The sequence below is a fragment of the Syngnathus scovelli genome, chromosome 21 (assembly GCF_024217435.2).
Source record: "Syngnathus scovelli strain Florida chromosome 21, RoL_Ssco_1.2, whole genome shotgun sequence".
Lineage (NCBI taxonomy): Eukaryota > Metazoa > Chordata > Actinopteri > Syngnathiformes > Syngnathidae > Syngnathus > Syngnathus scovelli.
This window is the reverse complement of record NC_090867.1, coordinates 4,490,416-4,509,921: the sequence shown is the minus strand read 5'-3', so window position 1 is coordinate 4,509,921 and position 19,506 is coordinate 4,490,416. Positions and strand designations below refer to the sequence as shown.

Below are 19,506 nucleotides of genomic sequence, written 5' to 3'. Positions count from 1 at the left end.
CAATACAGGTGAACTCGCGAGAACACGGTCGAGAGTTAATGATGACGTAGAATGTAAGCGACCGTCGTTTCCTCTGTAAACAACTTGTATCGTCAGTGTGAGAACGTGATCTGTGAGTGCAACTTAAAATATCCATCCATCCATCCATCCATTTTCTGAACCGCTTAGTCCCCACGGGGGTCGCGGGCGTGCTGGATATTTTATCCATTCAGCGAATTATTGCAATATTCGGAAATTTTTCGTTCTGATGCAATCGTTTTATTGAATTTACAACGGCGTAAAACACCGTAACGTTTCTTTCACAGAATGAATTCTCAGTCTAACATGGTCAACCAGGCCTTCCAAGGCCAGGCTGGTATGAGGCCCATGAACTCGATGGGTAAGTTGGCTGTATGAAGACTTTTCAATTTACAGCAGTGAAGTTAAATGCAGTTTTATGGTTAATGAGTGATGCAGATGGGGGACTCATCTTATTCAAGATGGCGGCGCGTGCACACGCAGCGGCCACTCTCTGTCCCGTTCGGTGTTGTGTGAGTGTTTACTGAGTGTTTGTCCGGCAGTTTTGTGTGTGTTCGTCTCGTGTGATACGTCGTGCTACTAGTGCGGCGGGCATGTTCTGCTCAACATCGGCGGAAGTGGATTTTATGGCGTTCTGGACTTTGGTGCGGAGAGATTAAGGGCGCTCGGACTGCTTCGTCATGGAGCGACGCCGGACTGGCCTGCTCTTCCTCACCCGGTTGGACTGTGTCGTGAGCTCGGACTGCTCTGTCCTGGAGCATTGTTGGGATGCGTCGGCAGTGGGTCTGCGAAGCAGCAGAAGAGGGGCCAGCACGGAGACGTCGGGCCAGGCTTGCGGCCAACCCAGCTCGCCCAGCGTTCCATTCTCCTGGCGTACGTTCGTTCGCGACAAGATGGGTTGCGTTCGTCTGATAGGATCCACGAACCGGACAGTGCGTGCCTGCTGTGTGCTCGTGTTCACAGTGGCCTGGTTGACTGTCATCTTACCGGACTCTGCTGTGCATCGGGAGCGGCTAGCGTGCTATCACGCTTATTGTTCATTGATGTTGACTTCTTGTGTTATTTTTCCTGTGTTGTTTACTTGTATGTGCGTTGTGAACTCTGTCTTGTCACCCTGGGATAGTGAGAAACGTAATTTCGATCTCTTTGTGTGTCTTGACATGCGGAGGAATTGACAATAAAGGAGACTTTGACTTTGACTTTGAAGATGTATAAAATGATTGTGTTCTCTTCATGTCTAGGAGCGAATCCTATGGGAGTTAATGGAAGCGCGGGTGGTCCTTCTCAGAATCAGCAAGCCAACTTACTGTAAGACACTATGATGCGTCTCAATTTGAATAGCCAGGGGTACGCAGGAAGAATCCTCCTGAATCACTTCCAACTAAACATTCCTTATTTCTCAACATAGTTTTGAATGTTAGCTAAGATTTGAAAGACGCCTTCCTTTTTCATTCTTCAGTTTGATAAATGATGCCAGTGGGGTCGTCGGCTCCATGCCTGCAGCAGGCCCTCCTTCTACGACAGGAATGAGAAAAAGTTGGCACGAGGACATCACGCAGGACCTGCGAAACCACTTGGCACACAAGCTGTAAGTACCGACCCCCCCCAACTCATTCTCATTTTGTCTATGCGATACTGACGAATGATCTGATCCTTTGTTAATTGTATTTTTATTTTTTTAATTTTCACCCGTAGTGTTCAGGCCATCTTTCCAACTCTGGACCCCGCAGCTTTAAAAGACCGCCGGATGGAGAACTTGGTGGCTTACGCCAGAAAGGTTGAAGGGGACATGTACGAGTCGGCAAACACTAGAGTAAGTTACCACAGCGGTTGATAATGCGTACTGGTATTTATTTGAATTTTGCTTTCTTTGACCTTTTTGGGGCAGGCTGAGTACTATCACTTGATAGCTGAGAAGATCTACAAAATCCAGAAAGACCTGGAGAAGAAGAGGAGGATCCGTCGTCTCCAAAAGCAGGCTCTGGGTCTTGTCCCTGCTGGTTAGAAAAATGTATATATATGTTATCATGCGTTCTCTAATCAATGCTTACTGCAATATTACTGCAATATATGTTTGCTGTTTGGCTTTGCTGATTTTATGTTGTGCTACAAAAAAGAAAGGTTACAGCTGGGTCACGAGAGAGGTGACGGCTGGGTCAGGCAGGACGCAGCACCGAGACAATTCGTAGAAACAACATGCCTGACCACAGTTTTACACTCTCAGATGGGGCGGCAAGAAAACGTCAAGTTTCCTTTTTTATCATAGAGACAAAGAGAGATGCTGATTGCCTAAATTGTTTTGCAGACATTGCCATATAATTTGCTTATGAGACAAAGCCCACATGCTTTTTCCCCCCTCCCTTAGGGGCTTTTGTCTCACATTGTGGGTAGGACAAATCCAAATAAAAAGAGTAGGCGTGCATACAGATATTTAGTGTAGTAAGATTGTTGTAAGCTATCTGTACTACACTCCGCGCGAACATTTGAATTAATATTCTTGTCTCATTGTGATTTCTGTTTGCTGAGTCTTTTCTCTTTACTTTATAGTACACATGTCAGTAAAATAAACCTGCCACATGTGTTACCTGAGAATCTTACCAAAGGAAAAAAACAACTCAAGAATAGTTTCTTAAGAAATAGCTTGTAAGAGGGGATGCTGCACCCTCTTCGGCATGTACAGTGGGGGAAATAAGTATTTGACCCCTTGCTGATTTTGCAGGTTTGCCCACTTACAAAGAATGCAACGATCTACTATTTTAATCATATGTACATTCTAACAGTGAGAGACAGAATCCCAAAGAAAATTTCAGAAATTCACATCATATGAATTTATAAAAATTGATAAGCGTCTGATGAGGAAAAACAAGTATTTGAACCCCTGGACAAACAGCATGTTAATATTTTGTAGAAAAGCCATTATTGGCCAGCACAGATGTCAAACGTTTTTTATAGTTAGTGACAAGCTTTGTGCACATTTCGGCAGGGATGTTGGTCCACTCCTCCCTGCAGACAGCCTCCAAATCATTCAGGTTCGAGGTTGTCGCCTGGCAACTCGAATTTTAAGCTCCCTCTAAAGATTTTCAATTGGATTCAGGTCTGGAGACTGGCTAGGCCACTCCAGAACCTTGATGTGCTTCTTCTTCAGCCACTCTTTTGTTGCTTTGGCGGTGTGCTTAGGATCGTTGTCGTGCTGAAACAAGAATATTGCAATAATTCGCTGAATGGATATTTTAAGGGGCGGCTCGGGCCTCACAGTTAGGAGGGTGCGGGTTCGATTCCACCTCCGGCCCTCCCTGTGTGGAGTTTGCATGTTCTCCCCGGGCCCGCGTGGGTTTTCCCCGGGCACTCCGGTTTCCTCCCACATTCCAAAAACATGCTTGGTAGGCCGATTGAAGACTCCAAATTGTCCCTAGGTGTGAGTGCGATTGGTTGTCTGTCTCTGTGTGCCCTGCGATTGGCTGGCAACCAGTTCAGGGTGTCCACCGCCTACTGCCCGATGACGGCTGGGATAGGCTCCAGCACGCCCGCGACCCCCGTGGGGACTAAGCGGTTCAGAAAATGGATGGATGGATGGATGGATATTTTAAGTTGCACTCACAGATCACGTTCTCACACTGACGATACAAGTTGTTTACAGAGGAAACGACGGTCGCTTACATTCTACGTCATCATTAACTCTCGACCGTGTTCTCGCGAGTTCACCTGTATTGTGGGACCAGAGGGCCGTGAGATTTTACGTTAAATTGATAAATATATTGAATAAAAACATAGGTTATAAAATTCCTTCGAGTATGTGGCTCAGGTGATTTATGCCAGAATTTGTGACATTTTAAAATAGCCCCTGCCAATGATAAAAATCGAAAATACCTCAACGTGCTGATGTTTTGAATAATCAATCAAAACTAGTTTCACTGTCAACACATGTAATTGTTTTTACCAACATGCTCAACGAGAAACGTGACAAGATTTGCCCATAGATAATCGAGTTGCTGTTCCCCCAAAATTGCACACAGTGGCGCTCATCAATTACAGTGGGATTGAAGCTGCCCATTGTGGAAACTATTGGACTTAGACCTCATCTAGTCACCATCAGTAAGTCTTGTGCACCTTTTCAAAACTCATGATATGCGTTCCTCCGTGCAATAGTATATTTGTGCATTATTTATGCAACAGTATGTGTGCATTATTTTTCTAACAATTTATCCTCATAAAATAAATTGCATAGAATTGAATGATAAAAATATATTCGAGGTATGGTTATAATGATTCATATGCTGAGACTACTCTTTTTTTCAGTCTGCAGAAAGGACTTAGTTGGACAGAAGGAGCCTGTTGGTTCTCCATTGGACCCTAAGGTCAAAGGTAAGTAAGTTGCCTTTTGTCTTATGGTTTGTTGTAAGGGAGATTATATTGAAATTTCTAGATAGCATGAAATAACAGAATTGGTGTTGTGTTGATATTTGTCTGTGTTTTGTGCTGTCATGTCAAGCTTGTCGAGCGTGTCTCATTTTTGTAGAATTACTTTTTGTCTACAATCTATCTAGCTATACAATCTATCAAATACAATTTCTTTCAAAACCACTTTTTGGTCTTTTTTGTTCTTGTGCCACCTCGTCCAACATGCTCATACTTTTGTGTTTTGGGTCAGGTTATTGTATTTTGTAATTAAATTTAAAAACATAATTGTAAAATATAATTAATTTTGTTAAATAATGTCTTAACTGGGGTGACACAGGTTTCTGATGGGGCCATAGCACCCCATCAATTTGGTGTTACGCCATTCTCACTTCAGCCAGGAACTGTCAGATGCTCAGGTTGTTTAGAACGCCTATCTTTCCTTGCGCATTGAACGAAGCAAATGCATCAGATTGTCTTTGTTGGTTGATAATCTGGCCCACATAGAAGCAAAAACTGTTGGATGCAATTTGGGTTTGAAGGATACCTTTGTGACATCATACCTACAAATTTTCTGACATACCTCGCATACTGTATGATCATACATTTGAGGTGCTGGAAATAGTAATTGTCTTAAAAGCAAACAGTAAATTACAATTTAAATAACGTTATCAACATAATATTAATGCTCGTGCAAAACAAATAACAAAACTTACTTTGAGAGAGTTGCGCACATGATCTCCAAAGTGGATTCCATTTCGTGTAAAGTCGAGCTGCTTTGGTTCAGTCAAATGTAAATGCTACTTTAATGTATATATTCTATGCACCTCTAAGGAATTTGTTTATAACAAAAATCAAAAGCAGAGGTTTTGAAGGGGCAAAGGATTTATTTATAATCAACTTTGAATGCAAAAGGGGGAAAACTTTTTTACCCCACCGCCGGATTGAGACGAGTCAATTTATTTTGTTGTATGCTCACTTTTAAACATTTTTTTTCAATTGACATCGCCACATTGGTCTGATTGATCTACTGGTCTTCTCTTTGACAGAACGAACTCGCAAAATTGTTAGGTGCGCCAGTGTGTGGATTAGGACATAGCAATTTATGTGTTAAGTGTTGATCGCAATTTGGAGTCAGATCAATAACTAGAATCCGTAACCTAACAATTTCTTGGTGACCCCGACGTGATGTCAAGAGAAGGGTAATTGACAACTCGTGGTCTTTAGCCAAGACACCGGACAGTGTCAGGGACACTGTCTCCCGGTCGGCGAACCGTTTGGAATAAGCGCACAACGTTGAGCTGGTACGACGTCTCCTCAACCCTGAGCTCATCACCGATAAGGTAAGCAGAATACCTGTTACTATAAGTCGAAATGCTGCAAATTGAAAGAGGAAATTTAAGAGGAGACAGATCAAATAAGGTGTGCATGAAGTTAAGATACATACGGTGAATAAGTTTGGAACTTACGTGTGTAACGTGTACGGTAAAGTCAGGGACTTACGCGTACTACGGATAGGTCAGGGACCTAGTGCTTCGTCGTGGCGGACAAGGGTGCGGTGACGATCGTATTCAAATAGCTGGGGTTAATAAAGAGATCCCCGAGGGGAAGTGAGGCCTCCTCAAAAAATATCCAGTGGCAACAGTTCCTCCTGTGAGAGATCAGACCGCTAAAACATCCAAAATGCACCAAAATGGGGGGAGAGTGTGTGTGCGCGCAGAGGATCCTCATGAGTGGGTGTGTATATGAGTGTGTGTGAGTGAGATGTGTGTTCTATGGAAGAAATCAGTAATGGAGAATGTTTAGGAGGCTTTTGAGCGATAATAGGGAAATTGAGAAGTGGACAATGGTGTGTTTAAGTTGGTTAGAGAAACTAAGATGAGCAAGGTGTGGCAGTAGAGAAAATAAGGTGTGTGACAGAAAGTTACTGGAACGGTGGCTTGATAGGATGAGAATAAGAGACAACAAATGTTGTGTAGAAGACATTGAAAGATGTCGAATGTAAACATGATGAAGGGCGCAACAGCAAAGTTGGCCTGCCCTTTGAGAGGTTGAGACTGATGAGCGTGCCTGCACTCGCGCGTAGTCGCGGGTCTGGGCTGCGCGCGTGGGCCTGTGCTATGCTTGTGCGGGCGATGGGCCGGCATCATGATTGTTGCAGGAAATGGCCAGCCTGTAACCAGTCAACATTGAGGCCGCGACCCCCCCTCGCACGGGGGGTGCTATGGCCCGGGCGGGGCAGGGACAGTATGAGTTTCGCAGTGAATGTTTGAAGCAGTGAGATTGAGCGGTTGTGTGCGCGCTCGGTGTGTGCGTTTATGTGCACACCCTGTGTGGGTGCAGGCGTGTGAGGAGGAAGACGGCATGGATCAGAGAATGTTCAAGAAAGGGGGGCTAACTCGTAAATAATGAGGAGCTATTGGGAGTAACCTGTTTGTCCTTTCTTTAAGGTTAGGTTAGGTTAGCAACACGAGCGATTTAGAGGTTCAAAAGAAAGACAGTTAAAAGAAAATAACATTTTTGATTTGGACAATTGCAGGCTAACAAGAGCATGAGAAAGAAGGGTAGAGAAAGCGGTGAAAATAGACAAGGAAAGAAATGAATACAAGGGCATTTATCCATCTTTGCATGATGTGACACACCCGAGTGCCCCGACACTCGGAGTGAGCTATGTTGGACCGCCGCCGTACGGCGACCCCGGAGTAATGGCTCCGGTGGTGACGTTGGGTGGCAGGATGGTAGTGGATGTCGAGGGCGAAGGCGAAAGGGCGGATCAGAGTATTGTACAGTTGATTGAACAAGCAGTAAATAAAGAGAGGCGACGGGCCCGGGAGGGGGACACATCCCGCGTGGACACATCCCGCGTGGACACCTCCACCCCCGGTCCGAGCCCTCAACCGTCCAATGTGACAAAAGGAGAAAGCTGGCATAGACTTACTGCCGAGAATGAGGAGCTAAAAAAGAAAATTGATCAAGCCGATGAGCAGCGTAGACAGGAAGCGCAGATGTTAAAATGGGCAACAGAGAGAGAGAGAGAGAGACACGGAGAAAATATAATTTGCGGAGTGGTCAGGGACAGATGACACAGGCCGAGGTGCAGAAAAATGAATTGATGTGTCCGCTGGTGACCACATCGGGCGGTCAGCACTACGAGCCCATGGTGCTCCGTGATGTGACCGCGATGATGGAAAATATGCCCCCACTTCACAGAGGAGGCAAGGTGTGGCTAAACAAATTTTTGGCTCTGATGAGTGAGCAGAGCTGTACACTCGGTGACATGCGCCAGATGTTGGCAGGAGCATGCTCCCTAGTGCAATTGCAGGCAATTGAGGAAGCAGCAGGCACAGCGAGACTGGGGAGGGAGGTGCCCTTGCCACAAGTAGCAGCGCCCCTGTTTGAAAACATTAAATTGACTTTCCCACAACCCACCGATCTGGCCCCCACTATGTTTCCTTATGATGTGAAAATGTCACCTGCACAACATTATGTAACATGTGTGGAGAGTTGGATTGAAACCACAGGTCGCCATCCGGCTCTCACGCACGAGGCAGAGGTGCTCTTCCGAACGGCGCTGCTGGATGGACTTCCGCCAGATGTGAAGAAGCAGCTAATGTCAGATCCTGACATTCTGGTTTGTGCCGAAGAACGATTTCAACGTCATCTTTTGCATCACTGCAGAATGTTCACTGAGTCACAAGCTAAAGTTGAAAACGAGACAGACGCATTATCTAAACAGTTGTTGAAATTACAGTTGGCAAAAATGCATGGTGAAGCTAAACAGTCTAAATCACAGAAAAAGGAAATGCAAATGTCACAGGCTCTTCAGGTGGTGGGGCGCGGAAGGGGCCAGTTCCGGGGCGGGTACAGAGGCCGGGGAGGGAGTGCACCTGCTTACCCGGGGAGGGCAGCATACAAACCCCATTCGCCCAACGCATGTTTCATCTGCGGCGAAACCGACCACTGGGCAAAAGAATGCCCACAGTATCGACCGCGCGGAGCCACCCGCCCACAAACGCACGGAGGTCAGTACTACCAACATGATGATCTCTGGTGTGGACAATTTGAATAGGGCTGCTCGGGGAGCCAGGAAAGCAGTGGCCCGGCGGAGCCAATGCTTCATGTGACAGTGGAAGGAAAACCTGTGAAGATGCTGGTGGACACAGGAGCAACTTATTCATCAATAAACACTGCCCTTCCTGTATCCTCACTGTCAAAGAAAACAACAACTTTAGTCGGCTTCTCGGGACAACCCCGTACTCTGCCTTTTACCAAACCACTTGAAACTGTGATCACCCGGACAGGGTGTAGACTGTGGTACAAATGCTGGTGGCGGTGTGTTCTTGACCTACCTACTGTGGAAGCCCTGGATCTGCTCACTGGCGCCATACCACCCACCTGTTGATCCTTTGCATTGCACTCTATATTATGACCGAAAAAGTGATGATGTATATCGGGATTTGTTTGAAGAAATTGAAGGGCACATGTGGGATTTAACTTCATCGTGCATTTTGATTGGTAAAGAGGGAGTCGCAGCGGCAACTGAATTGACATATGAACAAATGCAGTGGTTCAAAATGACAGAGAAAGGGGTGCCACACATTTCGCTGGCTCTTGCCCCAGGACACGAGGCCAGACAATTGGGCTCAATGGTCAAGCAGTTGTTGCAACAGACCGATTGGCGGAAAACTCACATTCCTAATTTGTACTGGTCTGAGTCTCAGAATGCATACCAAATTAAACAACCCATGGCAGACACAGGATTGCTGGAGATGAGGTTGGTGTCCCGCACACACGGTAGGGAGTTAACTGATCATGAGGACGCTGAAGTAATGCTGGCGGCCTTGCCCGACACACTGTGGTCCCAGGGTTCATTTGATGTCGGGTTTTGTCATTCGGTGGCCCCTATTGATCTCCAAATGGATGAGACGCAGCCTATCAAACGGCCTCAATATCGTTGGCCGAAAGAGGCGGACCAAGGCATGGAAGACACTCTGTGTGGCCTCTGGGACGCAGGGGTGTTGGAAGTGTCCGACGGCCAAATCGCACTCCTTGCTGTGGCGTTACCAAACTGGGTGGAGCTTGGGTCAAGGTGGACAGGAGCTGTTAGGGTTTTCCAGGTTATCTTTATCATAGGATTATGTTGGAATGTAGACTATAATGATTAACCAATCTTGTCTTGCTCTCACAACGTAGTAAAGTAAAGTGGTTGCTTCATCTGCTTGAGTGACCAGCTGCAGAGGAAGCAATCAAAGTTGTTCTGGTTCCCACAACATCGTAAAACACCCCCTGCTCTGATCTTACCAGAGGCCAGGGGTTCACCAAACCTGTCCACTCTCACCCCCACTCTGTTCCTCCTAATAAATATGCCCTTGCAGGAAGGAGACTTTTCAGACTTCATTCTGGAGCGAGTGAACTCTCCACCTGCAGGTGTCTAAAAGAACTTGCCTGTCTCCCGTGTGGTTCTTGCAAAATAAGTTGGAGTGAGCAAATCTCTAACAGGAGCTGCATTGTGCACTGAGTTTGACAGAACTGAGGAGATTTGATAAAAAATTGAATAATGCGTAGAGCTACAGAGAAAAGCATCATAGTCAGAGATTGAACAGATTTGGATAAAACAAATAGGCTAAAACGGTAAGAAACAAGAGCGAAATCTGATATTTTGGCTCGTCAGGCTTAAGAAGTAGAAGTCGAGTTAGATACATTTTACAATAGGACATTTGGACTAAAGTGGATTCGGTCAAGAGGAACAGGGGCATTTTGGCATTTTAACAGGGATTGACAGCAAGGGAGATTGAGGATAGAAGATCTGGACAGCAATGACGTAAATTACATTAAAAACTGCCCATTCTAGGGAGAGGTGCTGGATGGTGTGACAGGCAGGATTTTTAGGAAGAGAAAAAGGGGCGAGTTAGACTCGCCAAGAGGGGCAATAAAGAGAAGCAGACTGAGAAACATATTTGAGCTAGACAACAGGAAAAAGGGGGAGAGCCAAATGATGATGTAAAAATCCAGAGGGAATAGTCGGACCCATCTTTATTGAATTTAATTAGGATAATTAATAGAGATCGAGTTTGTAGGAGCAATCTGAGGTTATGGAGGCTCCCCTGACACGCGGGTCCCACAGTCGTCTCCCCCCAGATAGACATATATGACAATTTGCGATGAATCTGATGGGCGAGTTTATGGAAAATTGAATTGGAGATTTTACAATAGGTCATGTTGACAAGTATGTCCAAATGTGAAGAGTTACTATTAGGAGTCAATGTTTGCCTGCACACTAACATACTAACTTTGCTTAGTGTGGGAGGAGAGCTGAGTGATAGAGACGGATGTGTGTGTCTGCGAGTGTGTGGATGGGTGCGTGCGCATGTGACCATCTATGACTGTGTGTGCGCAGTATGATTGGCCAGAGAGGTCTGAAGTTGGGGTGATGTGTTTGCAATTGAGGATAAAATTCCTCTCACCTGAAGGGGTGGTACAGACTGGAGGGTCTGGAACTGGTGAGTGATGAGTTCTGACCGGAACCATGGCTCAATGATCAATCAGGGGCACCATCGACAACAAAACGGTGTGATGGAGAAGGCCCATTTCAGTGATATGGACAGACAAGACAGAACTAGTATCGAACAGCAAGACTTTGGACGATTTGACGTGTGACGACTTTGAGCTCACCCGACGGGGTGACGGACTAGGTGGACAGTGACCAATTGTTTGACGCTTGAACGTGTTTGCGACAATAGCACGCTCTGCTTTGTTTTTCTGTGTGACTTGATTTTTTTTTTTTTTTTTTGCAGCATCAGCCACCAGCCAAGGAACGGATTGCGCGTTGCTTGCGTAACTTGTTTTCATTCTTGCAGGTTGTCGATTGCGTTCGTGGAAAGTTTGTGTTGGATTTACAAGAATATGTTAACCCTTGCCCTTTTGGTTTTTATGATGAACTTGTTGATGACGTGGTTTTCAGGACATGGTCCGCGGGCGCCAGGATTCATTTTATGACTGTTTTAATTTTGATACTTGATGACTGTTTTTGTGTGTACAAATGTCCGCTGTCAGCCGGGCTATAAGCTCACTGACAGCAGTGCGATGATTTTTGTTTGTGTTGCTGAGTGTGTGTGGTGGACAGTCAAGTTTCAAGGACTTGGGGTGATGGTCCCGGGGCCCAGATGGTAACTAGAGGTTCCGCAGGCCTGGCTACATTGAGTGTGGTGATGAGAGGGGACGCTTTGTAGGTTCCTTTTGATACGTAATGACACATTGGGTGAATGTGTCAAAGGGGGAGAGTGGTAAAATAGAAATGGGTGAGTAGGTTTCAATTTGTAATTGTGATATACAAAGTTTTTTTCCAAATTCACTTGCTTTCAAGCTTTAACAGGGCATGCCAGAATTCACCCAGCAGTGATGGAAGGAGCAGAGGAAGACCAGTGACATCTGGTTGTGGTGCGGAGATGACAAATTATAGGATCGCTTGCCGAAGAATGCATCAGGTATCTGTGCCCTCGTGTCGTTGATAATGCCTGTGGTGGTTGTCCCCATTGAAATACAGAATCTCAATTGGAACCTGGAGTCCCCACTGGCGGGGCTCCTGAAGCGAGCCAAAAGAGACGTTTTGCCCCCGTGGTTGAGCGACGACGATCCAACATATATTGACACTATAGGAGTGCCCCGGGGTGTGCCAGATAAGTATAAACTCGTTAATCAAGTGTCCTCGGGATTCGAAAGTATCTTCCTATGGATCACCCCCAATAAAAATGTAGACCGTATTAATTACGTTCATTACAATGTCCAACGACTGGGTAATAATACAGCTGAATCATTCGCCGCAGTTCATGAACAATTGGCTGCAACGTCGTTAATGACGTTCCAAAATAGAATTGCGTTGGACATGCTATTGGCTAAGGAACATGGTGTGTGTGGAATGTTTGGTGATGCATGTTGTACTTTCATCCCAAACAACACGGCACCAGGAGCCCGACTGACCAGGGCGTTGGAAGGACTAAGGACACTGAACAAAAAGATGAAAGATCATTCAGGCGTACACACCGATATTTGGTCTGATTGGATGAAAACGTTCGGAAGCTGGAAAGGCCTCATCATGTCTGTGCTTGTTGCTGTAGCTATTTTTACTACAATTATGATTTTATGCGATTGTTGTTGTATTCCATGTATTAGGTCACTCACTGTCCGGTTGATCGAGAAAACCGTTGGCCCGTTGCCACCGATGGGCCAATATACCCTGGTGACTCAACATGAGCAGCGGGGGGAAGGAAGGATCGACAGCGCGCTGCTAAAGTAACGGGTGATGACCTCATAAATGAGGTCATGAGAGGGAATAAAGGGAAATATGCTTTCGGCAGTTTGCAAACATATTTTTAAGGTTGTGTTAAACTTATAATCATATTAATATAATATCTAGTATTGGAGTGCTCGTGTGGATTGGTGGGTGGCGAAGAATGTGCAGGCAAAGTGCATGAACTTGTTTTCTTCGAAGTGTTGTGGAATAGGCCCAGACAGGGAGTACCGGACGAGAACACCTCAAGGTCGGTGAGAAACGAAAACAACATCACGTCTAGGTGGTCGGGCTTCGCGGGGAAAACCCAACCGCCTAACCTCAGCAACAACACCTAGGGGAGGAGATGGCCATCGACCAATCATCTCACAATGTTTTGCATGCTTTAATAGGAAGAATGTGTCGTCTTTTGGTGGTCACAAAAACGCACTAGTTTTAGTGTGAGGGACCCGGGACCCAGGCCTGTATTAGTGCGCTTTGTCAGGAATAAACAATTGGTAAATTTGGTCTGACTGATCTACTGGTCTTCTCTTTGACAGAACGAACTCGCAAAATTGTTAGGTGCGCCAGTGTGTGGATTAGGACATCGCAATTTGGAGTCAGATCAATAACTAGAATCCGTAACCTAACATTTATATTTTTATTTCGAAAAAATATGGCCGAGAACGTTCTGGACTCTGGCCCGCCTTCAGCCAAGAGGCCTAAACTCTCCTCTCCGGCACTTTCCGCCTCTGCCAGCGATGGAAACGGTACGTATGGCTTCAATAGATCACCCGGGACTGTTTTATTTGTCAACATGGTCATTTCGCCTGTTTTTGTGCGCCTTGAAGCAGGCGGAGACGAGGGATTCCGCTTGTGTTTTTGTCGTAGCTGGCGTGCGGAGGAGCCCTACCAGCTAGCTCGCATGCTTCCAACCATTACAGCCGGCGCTAGCCACTGTTAGCCGTTTGCTAAGCTACATAACCGAAGGCTCCCGTGTTTAATTGCCTTTATAACCGGGCTTCGGTACATATTAAAACCAAGCTCAAGTGGTCACGTTCGGACACTTTATTACACTGACAACAAGCCAATAGCTTCCGGCCTTGTCTTACTGAAGTCATATTTTGCAAGCGTTTCAAACAAATCAAAAACCCGAGTTTCCCTTGATGGTTAGCAACAGTTAAAGGTGTTCATTAAAGCAGGGTCGAACTTGAGCTATTCTTTTAAACTGGTGCTTAAGCTTTAATTGCCATAGCTGGTAGTGGCCTCATCGTCAAACTGTAGCATGGAGTATGGACAGCGCCATGTCCAAAGCATCAAAATCAAGTTTGGCACGGAGGCACTTCAACGTGCATGAAAGTCAGTCTTATCTCAACCTTGTCGTTTTCGTTTCACTTTATTTTCTGAATATCTTTTATTATGTGAAACACCTGCAATCAGTTTTCAGTGTCGACCTTTTGCCATTATACACAATTAATATACTTTGTGTTGTACATTCAAAGTACATTCAGATTGGGGCAAATACTAAAATGACAACAAAATGACTTGTCTTATGTTAGGGCAGTCTTTCAAAGTGTTGTGCATTTTTTCCCCTGTGTGTTAAGTTGCTTTGATATAGTTCTGGCACCATCAAAATGACTTCAAAGTTTGTTTTTTGGGAAAATGAAATGGAAGCGTAACCATTGGATATGTCAATTGGTGCGACTCTATAACAGAATAGAATTTTATCATCATTGAAATAGCAGAAACAGCCTCAAGCTCTTTTTTGAAGAAGAAAATATAAAAAAAATATAAAGCAAAAGCAACACCAAAGAACACAAAATTATGCAATGCAAATGGTAGGAAGGTAGTTATGGTCCACATAGACAAGCAGCAAAGTAAGGAATGTTGAATGTAGGAAGTCAACTATACAAAATATGCAGTGCAAAAAATACCTCTGATTGATTTATGTTAATATCTACAAAGCTGTAAAAGTAAAGTAGATCGGCTGTAGTAAGAAAATCCGAAAGCGTGCTCACGTTGTAGTATTAACTATTATTAAGAAGCAATTCAGTCATGTATTTTGGTCAACATAAATGCCTTTCTTTTTTTTTGCCTGTTCATTTTGCCGTAAAACACAAAACAATAATTACTGACTTTATGTTTCTATTAGCTATAATGCCGTTTTGCGCACTTTTACAAGAGGGTGTGTGTTTGCACATACAAACTAGCCTCACCTGAGGCGTTGAGCTAAGTGTGTTGATTGTATGTTCACTGTCACACCTCAAAAAAATGAAGTGTTATTATGCTTACAATGCTATGACTTATCCAAACTTTGTCATCCGTTTCAGATTTTGGCTCACTATTTGACTTGGAGCATGACCTTCCAGACGAGCTCATCAGCACTAATGATCCGGGCCTTGTCAATGGGGGTGATCTCAACCAGTTGCACACCACCCAGGGGGGAGGCCCCGGAGGTCTCGGTCCCGCGATGATGAGCAACCAAGGGGTCTCCTTTGGTGGTCCTTATGCGGGGCAGGGGAATCAAGGCCTCGGTGGAGCGGGAATGGGCCCTCAACATCCCAATAAAGGCCCCATGGCTAACAGCCTGGCTCAGTTCAACATGGACAAGAAGAGTCAGCCCATTCAAGGAATGGCCACTATGGTAAGAAATACAGCCAACAAACTGCTTTGTACTGTAGTTCAAATGTTTCGCTTCCATGTAACCTTGACTTTTTATTATTCAGCTATCTGGCTGTTGTATTCTAAATGTGACTCAACGGTGACCATTCACTTTAATCTTGTATCTGGCCTTGTCTTTCTCATTCTCCGCCTCCTTCTTCTTTTTTCTTTTTTTAATCTCTTCATTTAACTGATTTCATCACATTTTATGTCCTTGTGTACTTATCCTGTGCACCTTGCTCATGCCCTTTTATTTCTCTCTCTTGCAGGGCTCACAGCAGTCCCAGTCAGGTGTTAGTGGGCCCTCGGTTGCATCTGTGGGAGGGGCACCAGGCATGGTTCCCGGTGCTCAGGGAGGCCTAGTGGGTCCCGGCACCCAGGTTTCGGCGGCCGGGGCACCGCCCACCGCTGATCCCGAGAAGTGTAAACTGATCCAGCAGCGGCTCGTTCTCCTGCTCCACGCCCACAAATGTCAAGGGCGCGAGCAAGCCAACGGCGAGGTCCGACAGTGCAACCTGCCCCATTGCCGCACCATGAAGAACGTCCTCAATCACATGACTCATTGCCAAGCCGGCAAGAATTGTCAGGGTCAGTTGACGAAGCACCACAAATTAATTCAACATGAATTACTTTTCCTAGTCATCCGCTATCAATTCTTTACCACCATGTATTTGAATTAACTCTTCAAACAACTATTGAAAGGATTATTTCTGTCGTTTGTTGAACAATCTTCAGTGTACAGTTTAATGTACAATTGAAAATAGTGTCTGTTTCTGTACAATTTGATTTCTTTTTCATGGCTGGTAAGACAAACAGCAAAGCCACAGCAACAAAGTTTATTTTCATCCCTTTTCTTCCTCAGTCGCTCACTGTGCATCGTCAAGGCAAATCATCTCCCACTGGAAGAACTGCACTCGACAGGACTGTCCTGTCTGCCTCCCACTGAAGAATGCTGGGGACAAGAGGAACCCGCAGTGTGAGTGTCTGTATCTGACCAAAACTTTTTTTTCTTTCAACATTTGTCAAACCATTGGAAGATATGGGCTACTTCATATTTTTATTTATCAATTTGTCATTGCGAATTTTATGCTCAAGTGTATCTAATAGTCCTCAATTTTCATATGCCCTCACAGCTCTTCTGGGCGCAGCTGCCGCAGGTCTGAGCAGTTCTCTCGGGTCAGTCCCCGGTAGCCAACCAAGTGCTCCAAACCTCAATCCGCCGAGCCAGATTGACCCTAGTTCGATAGAAAGAGCCTACGCAGCACTGGGTCTTACCTACCAGGGAAACCAGATCCAGGGTCAGCATTCTCAGTCTAACATGGTCAACCAGGCCCTCCAAGGCCAGGCTGGTATGAGGCCCATGAACCCGATGGGTAAGTTGGCTGTATGAAGACTTTTCAATTTACAGCAGTGAAGTTAAATGCAGTTTTATTGTTAATGAGTGATGCAGATGTATAAAATTAGTGTTCTCTTCATGTCTAGGAGCGAATCCTATGGGAGTTAATGGAAGCGCGGGTGGTCCTTCTCAGAATCAGCAAGCCAACTTACTGTAAGACACTATGATGCGTCTCAATTTGAATAGCCAGTGGTACGCAGGAAGAATCCTCCTGAATCACTTCAAACTAAACATTCCTTATTTCTCAACATAGTTTTGAATGTTAGCTAAGATTTGAAAGACGCCTTCCTTTTTCGTTCTTCAGTTTGATAAATGATGCCAGCGGGGTCGTCGGCTCCATGCCTGCAGCAGGCCCTCCTTCTACGACAGGAATGAGAAAAAGTTGGCACGAGGACATCACGCAGGACCTGCGAAACCACTCGGTACACAAGCTGTAAGTACCGACCCCCCCCCAACTCATTCTCATTTTGTCTATGCGATACTGACGAATGATCTGATCCTTTGTTAATTGTATTTTTATTTTTTAAATTTTCACCCGCAGTGCTCAGGCCCTCTTTCCAACTCAGGACGCCGCAACTTTAAAAGACCGCCGGTATTTGAACTTGGTGGCTTACGCCAGAGAGGTTGAAGGGGACAAGTACGAGTCGGCAAACACTGGAGTAAGTTACCACAGCGCTTGATAATGCGTACTGGTATTTATTTGAATTTTGCTTTCTTTGACTTCTTTTGGGGCAGGCTGAGTACCATCACTTGATAGATAAGAAGATCTACGAAATCAAGAAAGAGGTGGAGAAGCATAGGAGGATTCGTCGTCTCCAAAAGCAGGGTCTGGGTCTTGGCCCTGCTGGTATGGGTCAGTCTCCTACTGGACTGCCTCCAAGTGAGTTTGGGGATGGTATGCCACATTGTTACCTGAGAATCTTACCAAAGGAAAAAAACAACTTAAGAATAGTTTCTTAAGAAATAGCTTGTAAGAGGGGGTTGCTGCACCCTCTTCGGCATGTACATAAGCATACCTCTCTTTTTCGCAGATGGTCCCCTCCCTGACCCATCTATGGTACGACCCACCGGACCCAATCAGATGGTCAACAGGATGCAAAGCCCAGGTATAAAATCACTGGGGACCAGCCCACATTATTTCCAAAGCGATTGAAGCGCTAAGTGTTGTGCTAACAGTTGACGTGTTTTGCCAGGCATGAATCAATTCAATCAGATGGGGATGCAGTCTATGGGCCAGAGGTCCACTCCGTCTTCTCAGTCTAACATGGTCAACCAGGCCCTCCAAGGCCAGGCTGGTATGAGGCCCATGAACCCGATGGGTAAGTTGGCTGTATGAAGACTTTTCAATTTACAGCAGTGAAGTTAAATGCAGTTTTATTGTTAATGAGTGATGCAGATGTATAAAATTAGTGTTCTCTTCATGTCTAGGAGCGAATCCTATGGGAGTTAATGGAAGCGCGGGTGGTCCTTCTCAGAATCAGCAAGCCAACTTACTGTAAGACACTATGATGCGTCTCAATTTCATTAGCCAGTGGTACGCAGGAAGAATCCTCCTGAATCACTTCAAACTAAACATTCCTTATTTCTCAACATAGTTTTGAATGTTAGCTAAGATTTGAAAGACGCCTTCCTTTTTCGTTCTTCAGTTTGATAAATGATGCCAGCGGGGTCGTCGGCTCCATGCCTGCAGCAGGCCCTCCTTCTACGACAGGAATGAGAAAAAGTTGGCACGAGGACATCACGCAGGACCTGCGAAACCACTCGGTATACAAGCTGTAAGTACCGACCCCCCCCCAACTCATTCTCATTTTGTCTATGCGATACTGACGAATGATCTGATCCTTTGTTAATTGTATTTTTATTTTTGAAATTTTCACCCGCAGTGCTCAGGCCCTCTTTCCAACTCAGGACGCCGCAACTTTAAAAGACCGCCGGTATTTGAACTTGGTGGCTTACGCCAGAGAGGTTGAAGGGAACAAGTACGAGTCGGCAAACACTGCAGTAAGTTACCACAGCGCTTGATAATGCGTACTGGTATTTATTTGAATTTTGCTTTCTTTGACTTCTTTTGGGGCAGGCTGAGTACCATCACTTGATAGATAAGAAGATCTACGCAATCCAGAAAGAGGTGGAGAAGCATAGGAGGATTCGTCGTCTCCAAAACCAGGATCTGGGTCTTGTCCCCGCTGGTTAGAAAAATGTATATATATGTTATCATGCGTTCTCTAATCAATGCTTACTGCAATATTACTGCAATATATGTTTGCTGTTTGGCTTTGCTGTTTTTATGTTGTGCTACAAAAAAGAAAGGTTACAGCTGGGTCACGAGAGAGGTGACGGCTGGGTCAGGCAGGACGCAGCACCGAGACAATTCGTAGAAACAACATGCCTGACCACAGTTTTACACTCTCAGATGGGGCGGCAAGAAAACGTCAAGTTTCCTTTTTTATCATAGAGACAAAGAGAGATGCTGATTGCCTAAATTGTTTTGCAGACATTGCCATATAATTTGCTTATGAGACAAAGCCCACATGCTTTTTCCCCCCTCCCTTAGGGGCTTTTGTCTCACATTGTGGGTAGGACAAATCCAAATAAAAAGAGTAGGAGTGCATACAGATATTTAGTGTAGTAAGATTGTTGTAAGCTATCTGTACTTCACTCCGCGCGAACATTTGAATTAATATTCTTGTCTCATTGTGATTTCTGTTTGCTGAGTCTTTTCTCTTTACTTTATAGTACACATGTCAGTAAAATAAACCTGACACTCCTA

General features: G+C 45.1%; 2 protein-coding genes and 1 long non-coding RNA gene across 3 annotated transcripts; 2 read left to right on the top strand and 1 right to left on the bottom strand.

Annotated features, from left to right (window-relative positions):
* Positions 1 to 20: 20 nt before the first annotated feature.
* On the top strand, positions 21 to 2,510 carry LOC125991247 (histone acetyltransferase p300). The gene is made up of 6 exons (XM_049759004.2): positions 21 to 112; positions 306 to 379; positions 1,260 to 1,326; positions 1,478 to 1,606; positions 1,714 to 1,831; positions 1,907 to 2,510. Exons 2-6 carry the CDS (start codon positions 307 to 309, stop codon positions 2,021 to 2,023), a joined length of 504 nt encoding a protein of 167 aa, XP_049614961.1. The 5' UTR covers positions 21 to 112; position 306; the 3' UTR covers positions 2,024 to 2,510.
* Positions 2,511 to 2,757: 247 nt separating this feature from the next.
* On the bottom strand, positions 2,758 to 4,008 carry LOC125991252 (uncharacterized). The gene is made up of 2 exons (XR_007489222.2): positions 3,272 to 4,008; positions 2,758 to 3,208 (listed from the first exon to the last, which is right to left on the bottom strand). It is a non-coding gene; the product is annotated as an uncharacterized lncRNA (long non-coding RNA).
* Positions 4,009 to 11,287: 7,279 nt separating this feature from the next.
* LOC125991243 (histone acetyltransferase p300-like) lies at positions 11,288 to 19,355 on the top strand. Its single transcript, XM_068649517.1, has 15 exons — positions 11,288 to 13,449; positions 15,010 to 15,323; positions 15,610 to 15,928; positions 16,203 to 16,322; positions 16,474 to 16,713; positions 16,823 to 16,889; positions 17,041 to 17,169; positions 17,278 to 17,395; positions 17,472 to 17,631; positions 17,768 to 17,842; positions 17,930 to 18,055; positions 18,165 to 18,231; positions 18,383 to 18,511; positions 18,620 to 18,737; positions 18,814 to 19,355. Exons 1-15 carry the CDS (start codon positions 13,356 to 13,358, stop codon positions 18,928 to 18,930), a joined length of 2,193 nt encoding a protein of 730 aa, XP_068505618.1. The 5' UTR covers positions 11,288 to 13,355; the 3' UTR covers positions 18,931 to 19,355.
* Positions 19,356 to 19,506: the final 151 nt, after the last annotated feature.